General features: G+C 44.2%; 5 protein-coding genes across 8 annotated transcripts in view; 3 read left to right on the forward strand and 2 right to left on the reverse strand.

Moving 5' to 3' along the window:
- The window catches only part of LOC126556214 (glycerol-3-phosphate phosphatase-like), a 231494-nt gene that overhangs the window by 171293 nt on the left and 35327 nt on the right, over nucleotides 1–24874 (forward strand). The window lies entirely within an intron of this gene.
- The window catches only part of LOC126556345 (signal peptidase complex subunit 3), a 586951-nt gene that overhangs the window by 109662 nt on the left and 452415 nt on the right, over nucleotides 1–24874 (forward strand). For 3 of the 4 annotated variants that reach the window (XM_050211604.1, XM_050211605.1, XM_050211603.1), the window contains exons 2-4: nucleotides 3931–4073; nucleotides 4182–4448; nucleotides 4536–4664. In XM_050211604.1, the coding sequence (XP_050067561.1) occupies nucleotides 3931–4073; nucleotides 4182–4448; nucleotides 4536–4664 (539 nt within the window). Of the gene's footprint in view, nucleotides 1–3930; nucleotides 4074–4181; nucleotides 4449–4535; nucleotides 4702–24874 lie in introns of those variants that run through there. The other variant, XM_050211602.1, reaches the window with a different exon arrangement.
- LOC126556221 (methylglutaconyl-CoA hydratase, mitochondrial) lies at nucleotides 5136–6186 on the forward strand. Its single transcript, XM_050211448.1, has one exon. The coding sequence runs from the start codon at nucleotides 5136–5138 to the stop codon at nucleotides 6084–6086; it is 951 nt and encodes a 316-aa protein (XP_050067405.1). The 3' UTR covers nucleotides 6087–6186.
- Nucleotides 6349–7113, reverse strand: LOC126559928 (phosphomannomutase). Its single transcript, XM_050216090.1, has one exon. The coding sequence runs from the start codon at nucleotides 7111–7113 to the stop codon at nucleotides 6349–6351; it is 765 nt and encodes a 254-aa protein (XP_050072047.1).
- On the reverse strand, nucleotides 19598–21639 carry LOC126555985 (glutamine--fructose-6-phosphate aminotransferase [isomerizing] 2-like). Its single transcript, XM_050211139.1, has one exon. It carries the CDS (start codon nucleotides 21633–21635, stop codon nucleotides 19605–19607), a length of 2031 nt encoding a protein of 676 aa, XP_050067096.1. The 5' UTR covers nucleotides 21636–21639; the 3' UTR covers nucleotides 19598–19604.

Raw genomic sequence — 24874 nt, forward strand, 5'->3', positions numbered from 1 at the left:
GACTACAATGGATGGAATGCAGTGTAAGGTGAGAGTGTCTAACGTGTTATCGGGATCTTTTGAATCTGAAAGGAGTCCGAGACACGGGGACGTAATCTGCTGCTTGTTGTTCAACATTGCTCTACATTGACACCTTCGAACGATGCGCAAAGTGTTCCCCTGACTTAAAAGCGAGGCCAATAAGATTTGATACAGGGTTGATCAACACGATGAATTCAAAATCCTTGCCAACCGGTGTATCAGTTAACACCCATGATCTTGAGTAGCGTTGGATGAACGTAAAAAAAAGTAGATCTTCACACCTTTTTCTCACTTCTCACTACAATCTCTGTTCTATATTCTCACCGTGAAAATAGATCAGTAGAAAGAAACTTCGTCTTCACTAAATAGCTCTGCCCTCGCCAGGTACATCTGCGCACTAAACGAGATGCTTGCGCTTAGTGTGCTTAGAGCTACTGGGAGGTCTCAATAATCAAATGTTAGAACGCAGTTGCCCTCTTTTTTCGCAATGATGGCCATATTCCAAAAAATCTTATCTTTTATCTAGCTTTACAACTCGTTCAACTTATATGCTATTTGGAGGGTAGACATTTCCCTCTCCTTCAATTCAAGTGCATCTCATCCCGAGTAAGCTCGGTTGTGAATGTTGTGGCTGCCAGGTATGGTTCTAAAGTTGTCCTCTCTATTTCCGCTAAGGGGTTGTCGCCTCTTTGGTGCAACGTGCCGTGGAGACTGACGACTGGCTCTCAAGAAAATCCATTTCGTTGCCAGCATTTGAATGTTGCGGCTGGCGGCTGCACCATGGGCAGAACGCACGAGTCCGAAAGCCACTACAACTTTGTGAAGCAACAGTGCTACAGCGTCCCAACTTCACGTCTCCCATACCTATTTCATTAGTTCACTGATCTTATGTTGTCGCTGGCGACCTGCAAAACGCATGGAGCCGATAGCCACAATAACCTTGAGTTACTGTAGAATCGAATCCAGACATTCCACCAACAACAAAAAACGGATAAACATAATAAACTACAATTAACTTATCGCACGATTGTGCGTAGAATCTAAGGGGAGGGAAGAGGGGTAGGGATCAAAGGGCGGATCTCTTTGGAGAAGAGAAACTGAAGCAGTTGCCCTCTTTTCTTAGATAGAACTACCTTAGCAATAACTTAACTTTGGACAGGTTTTGTACGACTCGCCGGAGATTTTTTTTATTTATAATCATACTTCAATTTCATCAAGAGTGTTGATAAACAATATTATTTTATTCATGGTGTCATGGTGTTTGTTTTTTCCTGCCTTTATTACCTCGTTGTCAGAATCAAAGTGATTTTTGAGGAACCTGCGTGTATTTTGCAACTGACACTACAACACATCAGCTGGACAAAGTGTTGTTTGGTAAGTGTCATCGAATATGAGTTATACATATAATTACACACTCTATCTTTTGTTATGTATTTTTAATATTTTTTTTGAGTGTATTTGTATTCTAGAAAGAACTTTTTAAACATTTTCACTGAGCACTAGATGCAATTCCTTCCGACGAAGACTGTTTGACGAAGACATTGAAGGCATGAAGCTGGTTCAAAGCTGTTTGTTAATATTTAAAAGTGTTTTGTGTCTTTCTGTATTAAATTACAAAAGAGTTTGAACTAGACATGGCCAAGTCGTCCTTACAGAAGTTTTTAAAAAAATATACAAAAGCCATACATTTCCTTAACACCAGCTCTGGTTATTTTTTTTTTATTGCTTCTAACAATCTCTTAAAAACATTATCAGCAACGATACACTTGGGAAATTGAAAAAAAAATCATGTTTAATTGACGAATTGCCACAACGATAGTTTCATTTCAAACCTCTCATTCTCTCTCTTGATTGAAGTTCCACATCTCAATTACCATTTCAAGCTCAACATTCTAACGCCACGAGACGAAACCCCATTTAAACACACACTATTTGAAACGCTACACTACTACAATCTGCAAAACGATCGATGGTAGCGGTATCGTAAAGCAAGGGATAAACCTTCCCCCATAATTAAGCGCGCTCATTGTCTTGAGCGTCCTCAATGGAGACGCCCGGTACTTTGAGCAGTTGATTAATAGGTGTTGCACGCTGCATTTATCCGCACGACATTATCCGCACGGCGGAAACCTTCGTTTTTCGCTCTCTCCTTTCGAATGCGTTGCTTTTCTATCGGAACGTCAGAATCGCCGGAGCTCGCTCGCGTCCATAAATTAGCGATTGGCTACGGAATGGTAATAATCGCTGTTCGAAACGCAACAGCATGTGTGTGCTTGTCTCGGAAGGGGAAAGAATCCACGGTAGAACCGGCACCAAGGTGAAAGCGAAAAAGCTATCCGTGGAAGATTCAGTTTGCGCTACGATTACCATATCCGTGCTGTAGAGAGGGTTGTTCATTTTATGGTAATTCGCGAATGTATCCTTGACTCGGAACGAAACAATCCATGCAGTACTTACCCAACAATTAGCCTTGCTGGTGCAATATACACCGTTCGTAAGTCTACCTCCGGTCGATTTTCTAGCAACATCGAAACAAAAGCATTTCGCATTTGACTAGAGAACTCGCTTCGATTTTTTCTTTCTTTTTCTTCCTTTATTTTAATGCGCTTCCCGGAGGGAATACCGGTCGAATCACTTTCCATTGCTCGAAATCCGTTTGCTGAAGAATTGTTTTGGAGAAGAAACATGCAGCGAGACGGGATAGAAGATTGATGCTTTTTACACTAGCTCCACTGGCTAGTGGAAAGTGTCTCTGCCGAAAGGAAAGCAACGATCGATTGGTGGTGCCATTTCCTACGCAAAAGCTTCCCAGCACAGCTTGAAATTGCAGCTGCAAAAAATAAAATGGGACAGCACTGCTGTAAAGTTTGTCTCCGTACGTATGACGTGCTTCCCCGGGGAGTATGGCAACGTACAAATGGCATCGAATCAGACGACTGGCTACCGTGGCAGACTGGAATTTATAAGCCAACAGAGAAACGGGGGAAATTTTTTGTTCTTGGTGCATTGATTTTTAGTTTCGAACGAAAACGGATTTTTATTCTTTCTATTGAAATTTAATTAGTTCAGTTGAGAGGAAATCGGGATAGTTCTTGTGCAATAGTTGAAGCAGTTAAAAAGATTAAGCTTATAATCAAAAATTTGTTTCGAACTTGTTGTTTTCAACTATTATTTTTCTATTTATTTCTGATCATTGGGGACAAATCTGTTCTGAACGGAGCCACCCTCATGATTAGTGGAGTGGAGATTAAAACATTATATGGAAATATAAAGGAAAGACACAGTGTATAAAATATTTGACCTTGGATTATATCGCAATACAATTTTTAGAATTACTCGAAAAAATAAGAAGATTTATAATTACAAATAATTCTTCTTTATCTACAACGATAAGTTTTACACCAAAAAATACCCTCTCAAAGGGGATAATTCTTTGATAACAACTTGATTGGAAATCAAAAAATGGTTTTCTTTATATAGGCAGGATATTAATTGCGTTTTTTACTCAAATATACAATTAATATAATTTAGATTCATAATTTACCGCCACACTTCACGTGCTTAACGGATTCAAATACGAATAAACTCCTCAACCCACCGCTATCAACGCTCTTTCGAAGTTGTTTTCCTCTGTTCGAATACGTGTCATTTTCGTTTACATCAGCGTGTGCGTTTACACTCACGCGAGCGGGTTGAGCTCTTGGCCGCGTACGAAAGCTGCACTGGTTCTACATCAACAATTCCAATTTGCAGACTTTCTTATCAGGTATTGGTGAATAAAACTCAACAGAAGCGTACGTTACTCTCAATGCAAACTCTTCCTTTCTAGCCGTATTACCCCGTCCGTCACAGGACCGACTGATTATTCACCGTTAGAAGCACACCGAAGGCACATCTTCAACCCGCACGATGCATACTGTAATGACCCGCGGTAACGCGATTTTAGCGTACTCGCTGAGTGTCCTTTCGGTGCTTACTTTCTGCTGCTTTGCTTCCACCTTCTTTTACGATTATCGTACGGATGCCCGGATCAGCACGGTGAAGGTGCTGGTGTAAGTAGAGAACAACAGGCACACCGGCCTTTATACTACACCAACCGGCCGGCTGTACAAACCGTCACCATGAGCCACGTAATCAAAACAATGCCCGACTTGTTTCAGGAAAAATGTGCCGGATTTCAGTGCTTCCCGGGAAAAGAATGATCTTGGCTTCATCACATTCGATCTCGCAACCGATCTAAACCCGCTGTTTAACTGGAACGTAAAGCAACTGTTCCTGTACCTAACCGCAGAGTACACCACGGAACAGAACGCACTGAACCAGGTGGTACTGTGGGATAAGATTATTCTGCGCGGCGAGAACGCTAACCTGGACTTTAAGAACATGAACACGAAGTATTATTTCTGGGACGATGGAAACGGTTTGAAGTAAGTGCATTTGTACGGGATACCGACCTTCCACACGAAGAAAAAAGGAGCTGGAGTGTTTACATTTCTGTTTGTTTGATTTTCTAGGGGCCATCGGAATGTAACGTTAACGCTATCGTGGAACATCATCCCCAACGCTGGACTATTGCCGAGCGTATTCTCCCATGGGCAGCATTCGTTCAAGTTCCCTGAAGCCTATATTGAGTCTCCGGTCTAGTAGTTAAGCCGATAAGCAAGCTGGGGGCAGTCTGTTCGTGTCCTGTTTTCTTTTCCATCGAGAGTGTTTCGTTCTTTTGAAGACTTATATCTGAAGTGAGCAAACAAGAATTGAAATAAAGTGGGCTTGAAATATTATAAAACTAACACTTCAGGATAGGAATCCATCAAATTAAAACAAGGTAAAAGAATTTCGCCAAAATCCAATTTGATTTGGATCGTTTTCTTTCCTCCAACATTACAAGATTTGCTTGATTGAAAGTTTGCGTAGTAAAAACTTGCTTGATGCGCAGCTGTCCAAACAGCTTAACAATTTAAAAGCTCCATTTGTTTTGATCGTGATTTACACACGCAATTCCTTATGTAACTTCAGCAGACACAACACAATCTCCTTGCCGTGGTGACGTTCGGTCACTTTCACTCCGTAAGTAAGTTTCGTGTGCGCCAGTATCTTTAAGATACAGCAGTGAAATGTTTAAAACGAGCACGATGGCCGTGCGCCTTGTGAAACACAGTTTGGCCGGTGTGAACGGTTTGCGCACAGTCCCTACTTGCCGCTGGCTGAGCGATGATCCTTCCAAGGGAAGTGCCGGTAAGGCCGGTACGGACGTTGCTCCGAACCAGGAACTTCAGTTGACGTATCTCACCGAGGAGGACAAACAGGGCATCGCGGTGCTGGGTCTGAATCGCCCAAAGGCACGCAATTCCTTCAGCAAATCGCTCGTAAACAATCTGCTCGATGCGATCGAGGTGCTTGCGCACGACAAAAACGTGCGTGTGGTGATCCTGCGCAGCCTGGTAACGGGCATATTCTGCGCCGGAGCAGATCTGAAGGAACGGGCCAAATTCACCCCGCAAGAGGTGAGCCGTTTCGTGTCTAAGCTGCGCCAAATGATGGTAAATATCGAGCAAATGCCCACACCGGTTGTGGCCGCCATCGATGGGGCTGCCCTTGGGGGTGGGCTCGAGATGGCACTTGCCTGTGACATGCGCGTGGTGGCTACGAACGCAAAACTTGGCCTGGTGGAAACGAAACTGGGCATCATACCGGGTGCGGGCGGTACCCAACGCTTGCCGCGCATTCTCAACCCGGCCGTCGCGAAGGAACTGATCTTTACAGCGCGCCAGTTTAGTGGCGAGGAAGCTAAAACGCTCGGCATCGTAAATCATGCCGTACAGCCGAACGAAACCGGTGATGCAGCATATCGGCGTGCGCTTCAGCTTGCCATGGAAATTGTCCCGAACGGACCGGTCGGAGTGCGCATGGCGAAGAAAGCGATCGACAAGGGACTTCAGGTGGACATCGGCACGGGGTACGCGATCGAGGAAGCTTGCTACGCACAGGTCATTCCAACGAAGGACCGTCTCGAAGGGTTGCGGGCGTTCGCCGAGAAGCGGAAGCCAAACTTTATCGGAGAGTAACGGAATTCCGCCGCGCTATAAACATCCCAGACATGGTCGAACAGTAGGGTATAACTCTCTGTGATAGATGAAAGTGCATTTATTTTCCATTTACACAAACACACACATTTCCAATGCTACGTTTTTGTTCCCTTGGTGTGACGGAAAGTTCTTTCCAATTTGAATTAAGACAAACCGGGCGTACCTGGCTGCCTTGGCGCGCCTCCGTAAATGGAAGCAATTTGAATAAACCTAACTAGGAAGATACAATCCCGCGCCTCCCTTAATTTACAATTTTCAACAATTCGGCCAACTGCTTCATAGTGTCTTCCGGCGACACCACCTGATGTCCGATCGTTTGCGGATGGGTAAAGATTTCATAATCATTTCCACCCGGACTAGTTTTATCACCGAAGAAATGAATCTCCCGGAACGGTTTCGTACGCTTGGCAATGTGACGCAAACAGAACGTTTTATCCCATCCGACCGGATACACATCGAAGCTTATCTGGCCGCCGATACTGTACGTAAGATCCACTTCAGAAAATTGTTCCCTCAGCCGGTCAATCATCGTTTGACGCACGTGATGCGTTTGGTCGTACTCGTAAAACTGGTTACGCTCCTCCCTGGAACAGTTGCGTCCGATAGGACACACGTTCAGCATACCGTTACGGAACTCGATGAAGGTACCGCGCTTTATCGGTAGCTCTAGATCAGCGATGTAATGCAAACAGTAGTTAATAAAACGCTTCAGCACATCCTCCCCAAGATGCTGACTGATGGACATTTTGCCCATCTCTTTTCCCGACTCGTACTGTACCAGCCCATTCTCCGGGAAGACGTAATCGAACTTTTGTAGAAATTCCTGCCCATTGAGCTGTTCGCACATTTTCTCCAAATCGGAACCACCCACCACGCCTAGGGTGGCCCTTGGTAACACGGTTTGATACAGGAAGTTTTTCATCTCCTCCGTAATGGATTGGCGCGGTGGTGTTAACGTTCCATCTACGTCGAACAGAATTAGCACATCTTCACGGTTAAGTTCCATTGTGAATAAAATATGTATGAACTTATTTTAATAAAATAGATGAAACTGTTACACTACGCGCTCCAAGCAACTGACGATCGGTATGGTAGCGAATGTACGTACGAAATGCGAAAATAAACATTTACCGGCTCGTCATCAAACGTAAACAATCCCTACGTGGAAGGGCAAAAGCTCGCGCCGAAAGCTTCGTAAACTGTCAACTTCGCACAGTGTGCGAAGTTATCTGAATGCGGCTTGAATTTTTAAAAATTTGATACACGCTTTCCGTTATTTACTTTTTCCACGAAATTTATACATACAGAAAGGTAATGTTTACAAAAAAATTAAAGGACAATTAAAATAGCACGTAGTCTTCACAAAATTGATTTCGTTAAAAAAATACTCATAATATATGCCACGACGATACATTTTGTATCATTCCCGAGCGTGCAAAAACTAGGCGCACCCACTCGTGTTAGCATCTACTCTTCACGATTTAGGTTGCACTCAAGTACAAACGATGAAGTGATTTATAGCAAACCACTCTCTACCAGCCACTGCTTTCCCTGATCGTGACATTATTCTGTTTTATTCGTTCCGCATTCCCTATAAACTGCGACATAGGAAAGCGCAATTTACATGCCGCCCACCAAACAATGTGAAGGCCTATTCTAAACCTGTCCGAACAACTTTGCCTTTCTGCCCATACACTCCAGCACAAACACTTAGATCCATCCACCATAATTAATCAACCCCTTCCGTCAATCGGTCTCTGATACCGACGCAAGTGATCCTTCGGCTTTTTTCGATCGTAGTACTTACGCAATATCAATCAGGGAGGAGGTTTTTTTGTGCCAACTGGCACACACACACACACACACGTACACCTAAGCGTCAATTTTTCTACAACTTTTAGCATGTTGCATTTCGGGACAGCGAAGATCAAGACAACAGTCTGTTGTTGCTGTTTATGCAATAATGCCACCCTCTCTCAGGTGGATGGACATTTCTGTGGAGGTCTCTGAAGCAATCTACTGGAGGTTAGGGACTTTCACCCCGGAGGTATGCTATTTTTAGTCTTAGGTCTCTAAACCATACCTTACGAAGCCTTCCATTGCAAGCGGTTGAACAGCAATGGCGTGTACAAATTGCACTATTCGGCAACTTCAGGGTAAGCTGTATGGCATGGCTGTTGCTCTTTGCGATTGGAATATTTCGGACCGCGGTTACATAACTGCCGTGGTTTCGATTTATCATTCAGGCTAAAATGCGATCGACAAGATGCTGCACGGATGACGAAGAAACTGTCGAAGAAGAAACATCGTTTTATTTGGAACGGCGCGGAGTAAAACTTGTTTCGGTTGAACCGTGAACCCAATCCCTGGTTGGGTGTGTGCTTGTGAGATTCGGAGCGAATTGCAACAAAATTGGGACAGTAACTTTTTTTTTTTGGAGCTTCAAACTCCACTCCAGTCAATAGCTGGAGCAATAGTGGAGGTTTAAAAAGGTAAAATTATAAATTCTTCATACATATTCTTCTTTAAAAGCTATTGGATTTAATTATGCGGCGCCAAATGTCCGATATCCACCAGCGAAGCCTGTACTGCGCTCATTAGATATTCGTAAAATTCGAATCGAACCAAATTTAAAACTGGTGCTATATTAAGAACATTATTCACATTTTGTTATGCTAGCTCAATAAGTGTTGAAGCTTTGATACAAATGTTAAAAGACGTCATATTTGCACCAAAAAAAAGAAAAAAAAACATTCTCAATACAATGGTTTACATTCAATCTCGCTAGGCCCAAGCGAATAGTACAAACGATTGTTTAGGAAGAAACGGTTTCGTTTGATCAATTCCTCTGGCATCCATCTTGCTCATGACACCTACCGGCACTTCGTACTAACATAAAACTAATCTTCTGCGCATTACTACAATTAGGAGTTAATAATACTTGAGAAGCTTTTCAGAGAAACAACAACCCCCACTCCCCACTCCACAGATCGACCACAAACTTGAAAGGCGGATATGTTCGCCGTGCCCTACGCGAGTGTCTGATAAGAGCCCCCACCAAACATCGCAAGTCAACCCCAAACCCGTACCCGAACGAGTGGTTTGAAAGCACCGCGACGCGTTGCAAATCGTGTCTGCTACCAAGCCGGTTTACCAGCTCAAGGTTGACCATGTTTCGGACCACAAATGGGACCCCAAATGTATGTGGCAGACATTGTGCTCCTGGCGAGCAAAAAAGGTTCCACCAGTTTCCGTGCCTTGGTGCCAAGAACTGGTATTCTTTACAAAGGCTCTCCATGGGTGTGTGTGTCTCGCTTAAGTCCAGATCGTTCAGATCCCATGATCGCCTTTAAATTGCTGACGTTGCTGACCGTACAATGTGTGTCCAGAGCTAAAAGAGGAAACGATTGCACTTCAAACCTCGGGGGGGATCCTCTAACGTACGGCCACGACATCACAACAACCGGTCCGGTTGTTCACCACAAATGGGGGAATCCTGTTGACCAACATGCGATAACCGGTCGATCGCTATCGCGCCACACCGATACTATCTATCGCCATCTTGGAAACGGTAACTTTGTGGCGTTGATTAGATTGCTTTTGGGACATTCGCTTGTGCTACTTACCTGTCCTGTGTACTCGAGATGCTCCAGATGCAAGTGGGACCAAGATTGGGACGCACGATGAATGATAAGATACGTTTCTGCGGTCAGCAACACCCGAATGTCATTATGCACATATGCATCCGATATACATCAGACACAGACAAACACTTCCTGTCTTACGCTTTGCACTTATTTTCCAAAGTGCATTTTCAGCCAACGCCATTAGCGTGCATTGCGTCATGGCAACACGATCCGGCGAGAGAACTTACCGAATCGCGATCAACCGATTCGTGCACGCGGAAGTGATTGTGGCCTTCCATCTGTGAACCAATGTACAGAGAAAAGTGATGTCGGTGCAGGTCCAACGACCTCGCTGCCGCGTAGTAATGTGGACGATTGCATCCGAATGCAATGGTTTCAATTTTCTGAAAATAGCTCTCAAATCGATGGCACTGAGCAAACCATGTAACGATGTCTGCAAAAGAAATGCATTGTACAGAGCTTCTGTAGCCTGATTTAACTCCAACGATGAAAAGCGAAAGTGTCTATCCGGTTCCAGACAGTGCCCGAACCACTACTACTCACCGTCAGCGATAGAATGGCTTTCCACCTCTCTTTTCCCTGCCTTGGGTGGAGGCTGCCTGTTTGTAGGCTTCTCTCTTCCGGGATTTTCAAAACTCGCGGTGATCGAAAATCTCTACCCCACAGCAATGTAGGCGAACCCAGATGTGGCGAACTACGTATGCACGTGGCTGAACTTTCCGCAATCGAATCCTCACCAATCTCGGTTTGCCTGCTTGAATTATTAGGTAATCGTACGCCGTGTAGCCTTTCTCGGATGACTTTTACGTTGGTTGGTTAGTTGTTGGTTTCACCCCCCCCCCCCCCCCCTTTCATGTCCTCTTCTTCTAGGGTATTGCGCCCCCGCTTATTAGGTGGCAGTGTTGGATGCCACACCAAAAAAACCAGGCAAGTACGGGTTTCACCTTTCGAGCGCTAGGCCCAGTCTCACTAACGATGGTTAAACCGGCGTCGAAGTTCATTCAACTTGCAGCAAGGAATAAGGAAGGGCTTTCTGTTGCTTCAAGGCTTATACAGAGAGCTTTTCAGAAGAATATACGGAACGATTCGAAGGTTTATCGGCCATTTGCTAGGGAAACGGTGACATTTTAAAAAGGGGAAAAGCTCTGCATGTTCTCTTGGATAATTTATATGCAGACATTTGCAGGTAAATTGAGAACGGTTTAATTGAATAATTTTTTTTTTTTAATTCTGACAATACGGTGCAAGAAGTAATACATAAATCAAGGAGGAAAAAAGGAGTAAGAAACATTAAATTATAAGAAAATTAAATTTTAAAATAAAGCTTAAGCAAACATAGAACAGACTTAATATTACAGAAAAAATAATAAAGAATGTATTTTTGACAGAAAAAATAAAGAAAATAAATAGGAACGGAAATCAGTAAGTCTAGTAAACCAAAAGAAATAAAAATAATTGTCAAAAATTTAAAAAAATTCGCATCTGGAGACATAAAGTTGACTATCAAGAAAAAGACTTTTTTCCTGACACGTAAGTTAATCTGATAGCAAAGTGAAAGATAAACTTGCTACTCAAGGGTGAATAAAAAAAACTAAAGATATTCACACCTTAGCTTGTGGGTAAATACAACTTCAAAGCTACGTTACAATCTGTAACTATAAAATCACTTCACAACTGTAACCATTATAAGTCAAGAAAATGAATCAAAAGTCTGTCGAGTTACAGTGACTGCCAATCATATAAAACCACTTTTACGTCCGCTTTTCAAAACGCTGATTTCGATATTTCTTTTTTATTTAACTTTACCTTATTTTGGGAAGAATGATCATCAGCAACTGAACTATCTGTAGCATCTTAGATTTTATCCAAAAGTTCCTGAACGGTTATTTGAACCTACTTCAACAAACAAGCAAAAGCGTCATAGTGTCTGTCTGTGCAGAAGTTATCAGTATAGTCTTCTCGTACCCAACAACATCGAGGAAGAAGGACCTTCTTTCCTTAGGGAGAATCGCAAATTTCTACCAAAAATATTTTTTCCCCTGATTTCTTCTCCTCGGCTTAACAACCTGCTAGGCCAAGCCAGCCATCAAATGGATTAATAGACTTATTGATACCACGTAGTTGAATAAGTCGATTCTCACTACGAGAGAACGGCTCGTATGGGATTAACCTGATTTTACAAAACCCAAACAGAACAAGAAGTCGTCCAAAAGAAACCCAAAGAGAATAAATTCGCTAGGATGCTGGCAGCCAGCTGGTCATTCTACAGCCTGAGGAAACATCTCACCTCAAAAAACCTGTCGCGACGGTCGAAGCTGGGGCTGGATCGTACCTTTATAGTCCCAGTACTCACATACGCCTCTGAGACATGGCGGCCCTGTCCAAAACAGATGAAGCCCTCTTAGACGCGTTCCAGAGGAAGATGCTCAGAAGGATCGTTGGGCCCGTATGTGTGGAAGGACAAAGGAGGAGCCGCTACAACGACGAGCTGTACGAACTGTATGACAACCTCACCGTCCGGATGGCACTGGACGACCCAGCTCAGAGAGTCCTTTTAGGCCGTACACACGGACAGAGGAGGCGTGGTAGGTCCAGATTGAGGTGAGAGGATTGGCGGACGACGGCGCGGGACCGTGAGCGATTCCGGATTCTTCTACGGCAGGCCACGACCGCAAAGCGGTTGTAGCGCCTGACAAATAAGTATGTAAGTAGGTGACTAGAACAAGCGTTAACACTGGTTTGCTACTTTGAGCGTTGCTTTCGTTGTAATATAATGAAGCTTTACATCAGAAAAAAATCATGCGAGTGTACATTTTAACATTCTTATTGGACAGAAAAGTTTAAGCGCAAAAAACCTTCTTTATAATACAATTTGAGGCTAAGTTCGAACGTTCCATTGAAGGAACGGAACCACAATTTCGTTCCGAACCTATTACGTTAGGTGCCAAGCGAAATTCTCATCACTGTTGTGTAAATATTTAAAAATAACTTGGAATATGTTTGAAATCTTTTTGACCAAAAAGACCCATCTTTTTAGTTATTACAGCTTATCAATCCTATAGTTGAAAAATGTAAAGAATGCATGCCCAAAACTAGAAAGAATTTTTTGTGAGATTTTTTTTTGTGTTGTCATTTTATGGTCTACTGTATTTAAGCCATCTTTTGATCAGACTCTTGATTCTGACTAAAAATCGATTGCATGCTACTTCCAATGATGGGAACGTGTTTCCAAAATGTTTTACTAAATGGTGAAAAATAAGTAGATTCGTTGGAAATTCTCTTCACGATCTCATTTTTACCTAATATGCAAAAGCTGACGGTTACTGTATTACTGGTTACTTCTAAGGATGACGTTTACGAAAAACTTTCCGAAAAAAACTAGCAATCCTTTTAAATGCTGTATGTGATACAATCGATTCTAGGCCTGTCGTCTTCACCCGTTCACTTCTCACACGAAAAAAAAAACGCTACAATAACGTAAGGTGTTTCAGGGCCGTACCTTCTTAAGACAGTGCGAAACAGTCCAAAGCCTTTCGAAATCTGGACCAACCCACCAGTATAGAAGGTGTTGTTCGTAACCCTTTCCTTAACCACTTCGCTCCAACACCATTGGTCCCATGCGTTGAGTTGACGATTGTTCGACGACGAAGTCGACGAGTGCTGCTTCCAATACACGTTCTAAATTGGTTCCACTCGATCGCACACTGCAACGCTAAAGTTGGTTTCAGTTTTTTTAAAGACGGAAACGCTATTTCTTTCCAACGGTGTTTCCATCGAGCGAGGGAAGCGACGGTATTCAGTAGTTAATCCCTTTTTTTGTGTACGACTTGAGCTTCCACAACACGCTGTAAGTTTGCACAGTTGACGACCTTAGAGGTTGAATAATTCGTCCATGTAATTAGCTGTTTCTGGAGACCAGCAAACAAACTAATGTTGGGTGTAAATATTGAAGTTTTTTTCCAACAGCATTGATGATGAGTAAAGGGAAAGATAACTAACTATAATTTTGATATGAAATAAATAAAACTTAAAATTATCTCAACGCCTAAGTCTTTAATCGTGAAACCATTAATCACATTTACCAAATACATTGTATTAAGATAGGAACCACCTCCCAGTATTTGGTGCGAAAGGAAACCGTGACCCTCACGTGGAAAATAAGCCAACTCTTCCAATGTTGATGACACATTCGACCGTGACGGATCGCACGAACGCACCGAGCCATGAAAGCAATGCAAACATCGATGTGTGTTTGGCAGACATTGCAAAGTTTTGTGTTCCAACCAAACACAACTGTTGATAATGCGCTTAAAAAAAAAAGTTTTACTCCTTTTCGATCAATTGATCCATCCGTTTTTTCGCAAATGTGTTCCTTGTGGTCATGTCGATACGAGCGCACCGCTTGCCAGGAAGGGAAAGGAGAAAAAATGCCAAGGCTAGCGAGATAAAAGTGAAAAGTTGTGACAGAGGGGTGAGTTGGATTGCAAACTACGACTACCCGGGGCTGTGTGGATGCTGCTGTTGAGAGCTCCAATCACTCTTTTTACATAGGAACGCACCTCTCTTAGATGGTAAGTCAAGTCGTCCAAAGAGGGTCGGTTGCACACAGCAACAAAAACACCCAGAGGTGGGAATAATAGTCTCACGACAATGGCGGACGATTTGGAACAGGGTGTCGGCTGGCTGGGTGCAATATCTTGCCGAGAGTGGTCAAATGAAACTGAAATTCGAATTAATTCGAGTCGTCTGCGTGCGATGGAACAGGTTTCGCTGCTGTTCATTCTGAACTCACGCTTAGTTTGTTAGTGTCCATCGAAATGGGCTGATTTTGTCAGTAGAACAGGTTCCCTGTCACTGTGTTTGGCATGATTCTAAAGGTCAGTTGAAATGATCTTCCCTGTCTCTTGGGAAGATATTCTTAACGGTCTCCTCAAGAAGATTGAACTTTTTCTGAATAGTGCTTCGTTAACTTCATTTTTATGTAAACAATTCGATCAGGTTCTATCTTTAAAATTATTAAGATCCTTTACTCCTAATGTCGTTAGAATGACACCGTACAACCAAACCTGTCAAATCTATTCAGTCAAAATAAAGTCAGGTTTGGTTCAAGATCATACAATTTATTTTTTCTTAAAATAATTCAAACTTTTTTCTTAAAAATTGCCTTTAAGATCCTGTAGTTGATGGGGCAAGTTAGGGATAGCCTACCATGAGTTACCGGAATATATTAATTGTATCGTAGCAAGTTACTAATTACTAGTTACTCGAAGAGATGGAATAATTTGCTATATTAAATTACGTATTTTGTTTGCAATACGGCTAGGCTGTCCTTCAGGAAATGAAAATAATTTGGTATTTTTTTGAAGGATGTTGATCGTAGGATCAGTGTATATATCCCATCAAGATCATACCCCCGTAGTGAGGACTGACTATCCAACTACGTGGTATCAATAAGTCAAAGTCCAAGCCATCGTTATTAGTGACGGATAAATCCTCATTTTTCCCGGGTCCGCCGGGATCAGGCTGCGAAGCATTCCGGAGCTTACTACGGTATAACTCCGGAGTAATTGCTCCGGATTGATCCGAAATGTATCCCAGTTCACTCCAGATTAAGCCGGAGTAATTACTTCGAAGCTTACTTCGCAGTCATTCGGAGCAATTACTCGGGAGTAGTCCAAAGAGAACTCCGATATTAACTCCGGATTCAACTGTGGAATCAATTGCAGGTTACTCCTGATAATTCCGGAGTATACTCTGTTTTTATACGTCAGAATCGATGAATTCATCCACTCCATAGTTTCGACAGGCTTAGATGGCCTAGCAGGTCGTTAAACCAAGATGAAAAATTAAAAATTAGGTATCAAAATTCCTGTTTGTGTTTGTCAGAAACTTTACTTAACTTTACTAACTTGAGGCTTTATATTTGCCTGGCTTTTTTTAATCTAAACATTAATTTGTATTTTATCTATTTTATAAGACTCAAAGCAAGTATGCTAAAAATTACTACCGAGAACCCTGTAATTGAATCAATTGAAGAAAAATTAAGACCGAACTGTTGATCGGTCTTAATTTTAATTAATTCGGATCGGTGTTGTTCATCTTTAAGCACTTTTTAAATTTGCTCCCATTAAGAATGGCTTACTAGACTTAAGTTTTTCTTAAGGATTTAACTGCGTAGACAGTTATGGATAAGATAGAACAAGCCGATTGTGTCTCGATCCTTCAATAAATACTAATACCGCTACCGTTTAGGCCACCAGACTGTCCTAAAGATCGAGAGCCATATGTAAACCTGAGACGGATTCCAAAACATAAGAGAAAAAAGATGAGGTTTATCAAGAAACCTGCACAAGAAAGCCATGAGCAGGAAATCGGGAACACAAGATCAGAAGTAACCTGAAGAATAAATATCTAAATTCTTTACTGTTGATCGTCCAGAACTTTTATCAAATATTGCGAAGAAATAAAAATCATGAAACAGTGAAGAAGAGTCTAGCTTGAAGGCAGAATGCTAATAACCATCGTTATCCTGAACCTACCAAAAACCCTTGTGCTCTTGGAGACTACCTGAAAGCGATTTACGGAACTTGATTGTCTGGTGTCTCTCTCCTGACATGGTGCAGCCTTGAGTGAGGTAATTGTAAAGATAAAAGCCTCTCATTCACAGAGTCAATGTACTGTTACAGAAAAAGACACAATATCAAACAACTACAGACCTTTCCAATTGCGTCCGGTTCGTCCGAAGCAGCATCAAGGGTGGCACCACATGTTCCACTACCCAGCGCGATAAAAGGTTATCAAAAGGTGTTACCATCCAAAAACAACTTCCGGTACATCCGAAACCCCGAAAGTACCATGCTTTTCTTTATACACAATACAAAACAAAACCGGGGGAAGGAAACCTTCTGGCGTACCAAATGGGGGTGAGCTTTAGTGCCGATCGTACGCCAATCAACACGCATACACACGCAACACCAAACAGGCGCAGGGCGAAAAGCACAACGTGACCAATATATCCGCAGCGCATTACAGACGGCCAACTCTCATTGATTGGGGCAAGAAAGGGTAGAGGGTGGGAGACACACAGGGTGCATATGCACGACATGCCACGAGGAAACGGGCAGGCATGTTGGGTTGTCGACGATCGGTTAAGCATGCAATCGGGGTGTGTTAAGGGGTGGCTTGCAGTCATCATGGGGTGGGAGCCCATTAAAGTTACCGTTAGACCAATCGTTGGCAGCGATGGTTGGGTGTGTGTGTGAAGGGGTAAAGATGGAAAAGAAGAGGAAATAGAAGAAGGAAAAAGCCGATCTTGTGTGGAGGTGTATTGCAACCAGATGCAACTGCACAACTACACTGTAAATAATTCCCTTTTTGATTGATTTCTTTTTCCAACAATTGAATGAAAATATGGACAAAACAGTCCATATAAAAAAACAGAGAATTTGAGGTAAAATACTTATAATAAAAATATGAATGTATAAAAGTATCATCTCATCACACTCCATAAATTACTTTACCCCAACAAACAAATCGCCAAAGGTTAATGGTGCGATCGACCTTGAAATTTGGAAGCAAAATAAAAGGAAAAATCCAACCGCAGCCACAGTTTACACTCAACTATTGCAGCGAAACATTCGCCCGATGAGGTAACGGCCCGTTTTCACTGCCGCGGTTTACAGCACCCGGATTGCCTAACCCGATGCTCGGTCATTAAAAAGTGGAAACGACATCAAAACTCACACAAACAACCCCACGCCCGAAACGAAAGTTCCGTGGCGTTTTGGGGGCCAGATTTAAAAACGAGTCAGCGGGGAAAAATGGGTGAAAGTTGGGGCAGCGAGGTATATAGGAGGAACCGGAGAGGAAGAAAGCGCCGGATGCTTCAAGATGTCGATGAGGTAATAGCAAAACTCGATCATACGCTCGCGTTCCGGTTGTTATCAACAGGCTTTGAACCTGATATGAAGGGGGGGGGGGGGGGGGGGGAGTGTGATGCTGTAAGAAGATAATTTTTCCCTGCTAGTTGGGAAGCTCTGTGAAGGCAAATTTTGGAAGAAAAATACACTTGTTTACCAATAAAAAAAAAGTGAAAGCACTAATACTTTATTCACATACATGCAAAACCGTACTGCATTCGCTTTTACAATGTAAGCGCAAGCGTAACAGCCGGAACGCTTTCTTATCATTACTAACTGCTAGGTATCTCCACTTGGCTAAATTTACCTACCGAAACGCAACTGCAATCGTATTGGAATTATTTGCTGTTTTTTTCCCTACTCCCTTCCTAGTAACCGTGCGCGTCCTGGGCGTACATACTACACGTCGTCTGCGTATTTTTTGGCTTAAATTTAGTTCCTTACTAACCGAAAAAGGGGGTTGTCCGAAAATCTGAAAAAAAAAACTATTGTTCGAGTGGGTTTCTTGCTTGAAGTTTCCGGGCGTTCTTCGTTCATTGGAATGTGGCAGGTGTTGCACGCTACCAGCGGCTGGTCTGGGTACGAGCCACTCGTACGCCACAAATTCTAATCTACCAACCGACCCCGCCGAAGAAACAATGGTCAATTTTTTACAAAAAAGGAGACCGCACACGTCATCTTAATTGGCGATCGAAGATACTATTCTGTTTTTCTTATTGCACGTTGGCCGCCGTGGATGTACGTGTGTGTGCGTCTAAGTGCCAAAATTAGGCCAAATCAAACTTATCAAACGCGCGCGCGCGCGCTTAGACACAACTTCTCAAATAGCACATCTTTGACAGCCCTGCGTCCGATGCCACTGCCCCAGCGGGAGACCTGAAGTCAAGTCAAGACAAGCGAAACCGACCTATCAATTCCGTGTAAAGTTGCTTGCTGATGCTAATGATAAAGTGATGGTGCTTATCACCACCGTAACATACACACAGAGCCACACGCTTGGTAGGCGCTAGTTTTTGTGTGGTTCACAAACCATAAAATATCTGCTTTTGTTTGGGGATGCACCAAAGTGGGCGGTGGGTGGTGAGGTGGTGTTGATGTTTGCGCATCGGCGGATGGTGACGAAGGTTTTGCGGACGTGGAAGCTGGTTCGGTTTTAACTATGCGATCGAGTGTTGATTCACCTGCAGCAAGCTTCTAGACACGCGCACGGTATAATGGGCAGCATTATAGGACCATTGTTCCTTAATTGATACGGAAACCAAGCATCATCATCATCATCCTTCCCCCGAATGTGTCCGTACTAAGTGGCATTTAAAATTCATATCTTCACGCGCCTACAGTGTGATGCAATGTAGTTTGTAGCTTATCGTCAACTCGGTCCAGCGTACAACAGACGGTCCTTAATCTAGCCTTCTCAAAGCAGCCGAGCCAGCCGAAAGCAAAGGTGTTTTAAAACGAAAGACTAACAATAAAGATTGCTTGTAAAATGAACCTTATTAAACTAAATCGAATTTCTGGTGCGTGCCAGCTCATATGGATGCGTGTGTCTGTGTAAAAGACATAGCAAAAAGGGTTTCGCTTTTAGCACAGTAACAAAAACAAGCGCAAAATTATACTCTTTGAGAACAACTTAAATGCTAGAACGGTTTAAAAATTGAAACAGCTTTACGTCTTACGACTCGCACACACATACACATATTGCATTTTTAAAATTGTATAAACACAAGCAAAATAGACAAAAAGGTTCAAACAAAACTCGGCCACTTGCTTTTGCTGCATCCTTCCTAACTTCCTTCCTCTAACTGTGTCACACCACTCTCCACGCACGTGGTTAAACCACGCTCTTCGCGGGCACGATCATAAACACACGCACACAGACGCACAAACACTGCTAAACTGCTTCCTTCGCCTGCTCCCAAAGCACCCCCGCTTTACTCAACCGTAACCGATTTGGCGAGATTTCGTGGACAATCCACATTGCAGCCACGCAGCACCGCAATATGGTAGGAAAGCAGCTGCATCGGTATAACCGTCAGCACACCCTGCAGACAGTCGACGGTGCGCGGAATCTCCAGAGCCTTCGACGCGAACGTCATCGTCTCGGCGTCACCCTCCTCGCAGATGATGATCGGACGTCCCTCGCGCGCCGTCACCTGCTGCAGCGCGTTCATACACTTCAGATGCACCGGATCGCGCATAATGATCATCACGATCGGCATCGTATCGTCGACCAGTGCGAGCGGTCCATGCTTTAGCTCGCCCGCCATGATGCCCTCGCTGTGCATGTACGTCAGCTCCTTCACCTTCAGCGCACCCTCCATGCAGGTGGCAAAGTTGTACCCACGGCCCATAATCAGCAGCGACTTCTGCTGGTACAGATCCTGCGCAATCTCCAGCACCTTCTGGTCCAGCATCAGCACCTGCTTGATGTGTGCATCCAGATTGCGCAAACCCTCAATAATCTCGAGCCGACGGCCCTGCAACGACAGCCGATCCTCGCTCATCACCAGCGCAAACATAACCAGCGAGATGAACTGCGACGTGTAAGCCTTCGTCGAGGCAACTCCAATTTCCGGGCCCGCATTCACGTGCACACCGCAGTGCGATTCGCGACAGATCGAGCTGCCAACCGTGTTGGTAATACCAACGATCAGTGCACCGCGCTGCTTGCAGTACCGCAGCGCCATAAGCGTATCGGCCGTTTCGCCCGACTGCGAGATGAAGAAGCACACGTCATCGCGGTAGATCGGGGTGTTGCGATCGAGAAAGTCGGACGCGAGCTCCACCATTACCGGCAGCTCGGTCAGCTCCTCGAGCAGCTGCCGTGTGGCCACCGCACTGTGATAGGACGTGCCGCACGCAATCAGCATCAGCCGCCGGCAGCGCTTAATCTCCGGGATGTAGTCCTTAATGCCGCCGAGCGTTACCTTCTTGCTCTCGAAGTTTACCCGACCGCGCATCGTATTGATGACCGATTCCGGCTGCTCGAAGATTTCCTTCTGCATGAAGTACCGATAGTTGCCCTTCATGATCTGCTGGATCTCCATCTTGAGCGTCGTAATTTCGCGAGCGTGCGGATCATCCTGGCTCTTCTTCAGCCGATGAATACCGAGCGCACCGTCCTTAACTGCCGCAACATCATCATCCTCCAGATAGATCACCCGGTTCGTGTGCTCAATCACAGCCGATGCATCCGAGGCGAAGAAATATTCCACCTCCTCACCCGGATTGATAAAATCGGCCGTATTGTCGGGCGTTGGTTCTACCTGCACATTGCCGGACGAACCGTGCCGATGGCCCTTGCCGTACAGGATCGGCACGTGGTTGGTGGCGAGGCTCGTTTTCGCCTTAATGCCCACCAACAGTGGGGAACCGCGCCGTGTCACGACACACTCGCCCGGGAAGTGTTTCGATTTGAAGGCAAGCGCGAACGCACCCTCGAGCTGTTGAATCACCTGCTCGACCAGCTCGCGGAACGAGTAGTTCGGGTGCTGCTTCCACAGATGATGGACCAGCTTCGCGATCGCCTCCGTATCCGTGTCCGACTCGAACGCGTAACCGCGCAGCTCGAGGAACTTCTTGATGTCCTTATAGTTCGTCACGATGCCGTTGTGTACTACGACGAACGCATTCGCATCATCCGAACGCTGGGGATGCGAGTTCAGCTCGCTCGGTGCACCGTGCGTCGCCCAACGGGTATGCGCAATGCCCACGTGTGTGTCATACGATTCACTGAAATCGATCGTTTGGGCCGCGGCATGGATCGCTTCCTCCAGCACCTTCACCTTGCCGGTGCGCTTAAACATCAGAATGTCCGCATCGGCCGTGGCACCATCAACGGCCACACCGGCCGAATCATAGCCACGGTACTCGAGCCGCTTCAATCCATTCAGCAGCAGATCCAACACTTCACGCCGCGTCTTGGGCGTGAGGAAATTCAAATACGCAAAAATGCCACACATGATGCCGTCGAACGATCTGTGTCCAGCCCTAAACCCGAACTTCGCGGAGTCACGCAGGAGTTACCAAACTACACAAAACAACCTGAGCGGCCAAATAACGATGGAAAGTGTACTCGAATGCTTCCCGAAATGGACGACGGGTGGTGGAACCGAGTGTGTGGTGGGGAGTTTGATTTTCCGAATCGCGAATACCGGAGCGCGGGACAAGATCTTTCCGCGGGCGCGTACAACCGAAGACTGAACCGTTGGGCCGCTGGTCAACACCAGTTTATTGTTTGCAGCCGCCGTCTGTTCGTTGTGCCTTCGCTGGTGATGGTGTTGGTGGTGCCACACGAACACTCACCTTCCCAGTGCCAGTGTAGCAGAGTGGGCTCGTTTGACTGGTTCTTTGCGTGGTGTTTGCGTGTCTTTTGGTTCGCCTCCCCCGTCACGGAAAAGCGGGCGCCGACTGACTTGCGGCACGTATCCCCCTTTCGGGTGTGCGTACCTCCGGGACAATTGCCTGCTATTACAGCCACGAATACGAACGCAGATTGCGTGTCGGTGGGGCAGTGGGCACCGTACACAACGCTACCTCTACCAGGCAAGAGGCACAACTTTCACCCGATCGACTTCCTTGACTCGATCGCCTTTGCTGTAACGATCGCGCGGCAGTTCCCGTTTGTGTCTCGTAGTACAACTGCTTAGTATTCAAAGCGACGTTCGTCTCCAAATTTCAAATTGTGAACTTCTCTCCCAGTGTACGGACCGACGAAGAACGCTAGAGCACTGCTCCTCCGACCGTGATGACTGCAGGATTGTGTTGACGTGTACCTTTTTGTCTCGCCTTCTGTACCGATGCGTTCTGGCGTTCAATGAACGAACGGGTGTAACAACTCCCAGGAAGTAATTACCGTCACGAGCAACGCAGCCTAATCCAAAACCATCAATCGAACGAACAAATTCTGCTCCAAAACACACGGGAAAATTACACAAATCACTCAACTGCCGGCAACAAATATGCTTGTCGCTTGTTGTCACAATAGTTATCACACTATCCTAGACAACACACACAGACACGCACGCACTTCACGGCACGGCGGATATAACGTTAATTGGTCACCTAGACGAAAATAATTCTTCCAAGTGGATCGCGGGGTTTTGTTTCCCTAGAAGTACCGCGGTAAGGGTCCGATAACAATTTACTGTATTTGTTATGTTTGTTCCGTGTTGTTTTTATCTTTTTTTTGCTTACCTTGACGATTGCGTGCACCCGTCACAAATGCCAACGCTGCTTGTCAGCTGACTGTCAACAAAGCAGGGAACTGTCGACTGTCAAAAATTGAGAGCTTTCACCGAAAGCTCGAAGAAAGTAATTTGAAAATGGGGATAAAAATCGTTTATGGAGTTGTAAAAAGTATTAAATGTTAATATTAATTTTAAAAACTCCAAAGTGGATGATGCACGGGAATAACATACAAAAGACTTGTAGGAAGAGAGTAGGCCAAATGACAACGAAAAAGAGGTTATCTAATGTAATTCCTAGTTTTTTTTCTGTTTGCTAGTGATCTACCAAGCTATACTATGTTTGCTAGGAGACCATAAGCGCCGGGGGGATGGGAAGGGGGAGGGTGGGAGAGGTAGATGGAAGGTCTAAAATGATTCGCTCCCCTGACCGGCAAAGACCCCGTGGTCAGCGAAGTTCACCTGGCTTAAGAAGCCCCCCTTGCGGCCGCCTACTCCGCCCCTAGCTTAATCCGCCACTGCATAAGCAGTTGCAATTTTTAAGCATTCTCATGTGACCGCTGAACACTGTATGTGGCCACACGAGTCAGTAAGCTGCAATAGAAGAATTCTTCTTTACTATCAGCTTTATCTTTGAACAAAAGTTTTGGAAATCGTGGGTAAAGCTGGATGATTTAGATGGTGTAATCTCGCAAGACTGATTTTGGATAGACTTAGAATAGTGGAAGTGTCGCTCAGACAATTCAAAAGTAATTATCAAGAGGTCAGTGATTTTTTTTAAATTTCATAATGACGTCCAGGGCGCATTCCTAGGTTCGATAACTTTAACATAATACATTCTTTCTCATTTTCAACAAATGCAGAGTTTCGACTTATATAATGGAATAGTGCAATCACTTAGGGGAATACCTGAACCGAATATTAGAATACTACAGCACTGGTTTAAAGAAGCAATAATTGAAACCAATTTGGCAACCAAATTTTGCCTTAAATACGGTCAAATGTAAATGAAAAGGCGTGCTGGTGTAAGCAAGGACACCAAACGCTCAGTACAAATACCTTTAAATAATTGCAAAGTTCCACCGCCGTGTTGCATACTTCCCCTAACTCAATGCAAGATGCCACTATATGATTGCAAAGTTACCCAAGAATCTTGTAACAGTCCAGTATTCATTAGAAAAATCCCTCTAAATAATTCAAAAGTTCCATTATATCGGATCGAAGCCCTGTATGTTTAGTTTCTTTCGACGCACGAGTCTTCTTTGCTACCATTAACGACAATGGATGATTTTATTCACTTCATTGTTAGTTGTTACATTTCATGCTCACGAAGACACAGTGAAAGTGGTGCGTACACAGTACCGGTTCGGCTACACACACGCGCACAGCTAAATATCCTTCTACCACTAAACAGATCTAATGTACGTTCGATTGACTAATATCAAATGGGTGATTAACACTCATCACTGGAGATTACAAGGAGATTGTTTACGTGACTTTGGAGGGCAACGGAACCTTTTTTTTAGATGTCGTACGAATGAAACATTCTACACCATTTTGCTGGTTCATATAATTGATTCCACACGATTCTCAAACCCAGTTTCATTCTTGTACTATTTAATTTAATATTTTAAATTGTCTTTAGAATCATCTGAGACGATACAAGAATGTCCCACCGGAAAGATTGATGCGTGTATGTGAGTGAGTGTGTGTATGTCGTTCTTGCCACGGCACAAAACGCTCTCTTTTGGCACAGTTTATCGTCGATGACTATTTTGTTCTTCTTACGCACTTTACCAAGTTAACACAATCTTTACTTGTTTAGTTAAAACAAAAAAGAAAAAAAGCTTAAAACCCTGCACAAATCCGGCATGTAAAATAGGAATCATTAACAGCACAAACACAACTCATAACGAAATACAAAACAATTCAAAAGCAAATAACGAAAACCGTTAACGATGGTCGATGCTCGGTTGGTCTAACTTTGGCGACATTACCCTCATTCAAAGTATTCT

This window comes from Anopheles maculipalpis, chromosome 2RL (genome assembly GCF_943734695.1).
Source record: "Anopheles maculipalpis chromosome 2RL, idAnoMacuDA_375_x, whole genome shotgun sequence".
Taxonomy (NCBI): Eukaryota; Metazoa; Arthropoda; class Insecta; order Diptera; family Culicidae; genus Anopheles; species Anopheles maculipalpis.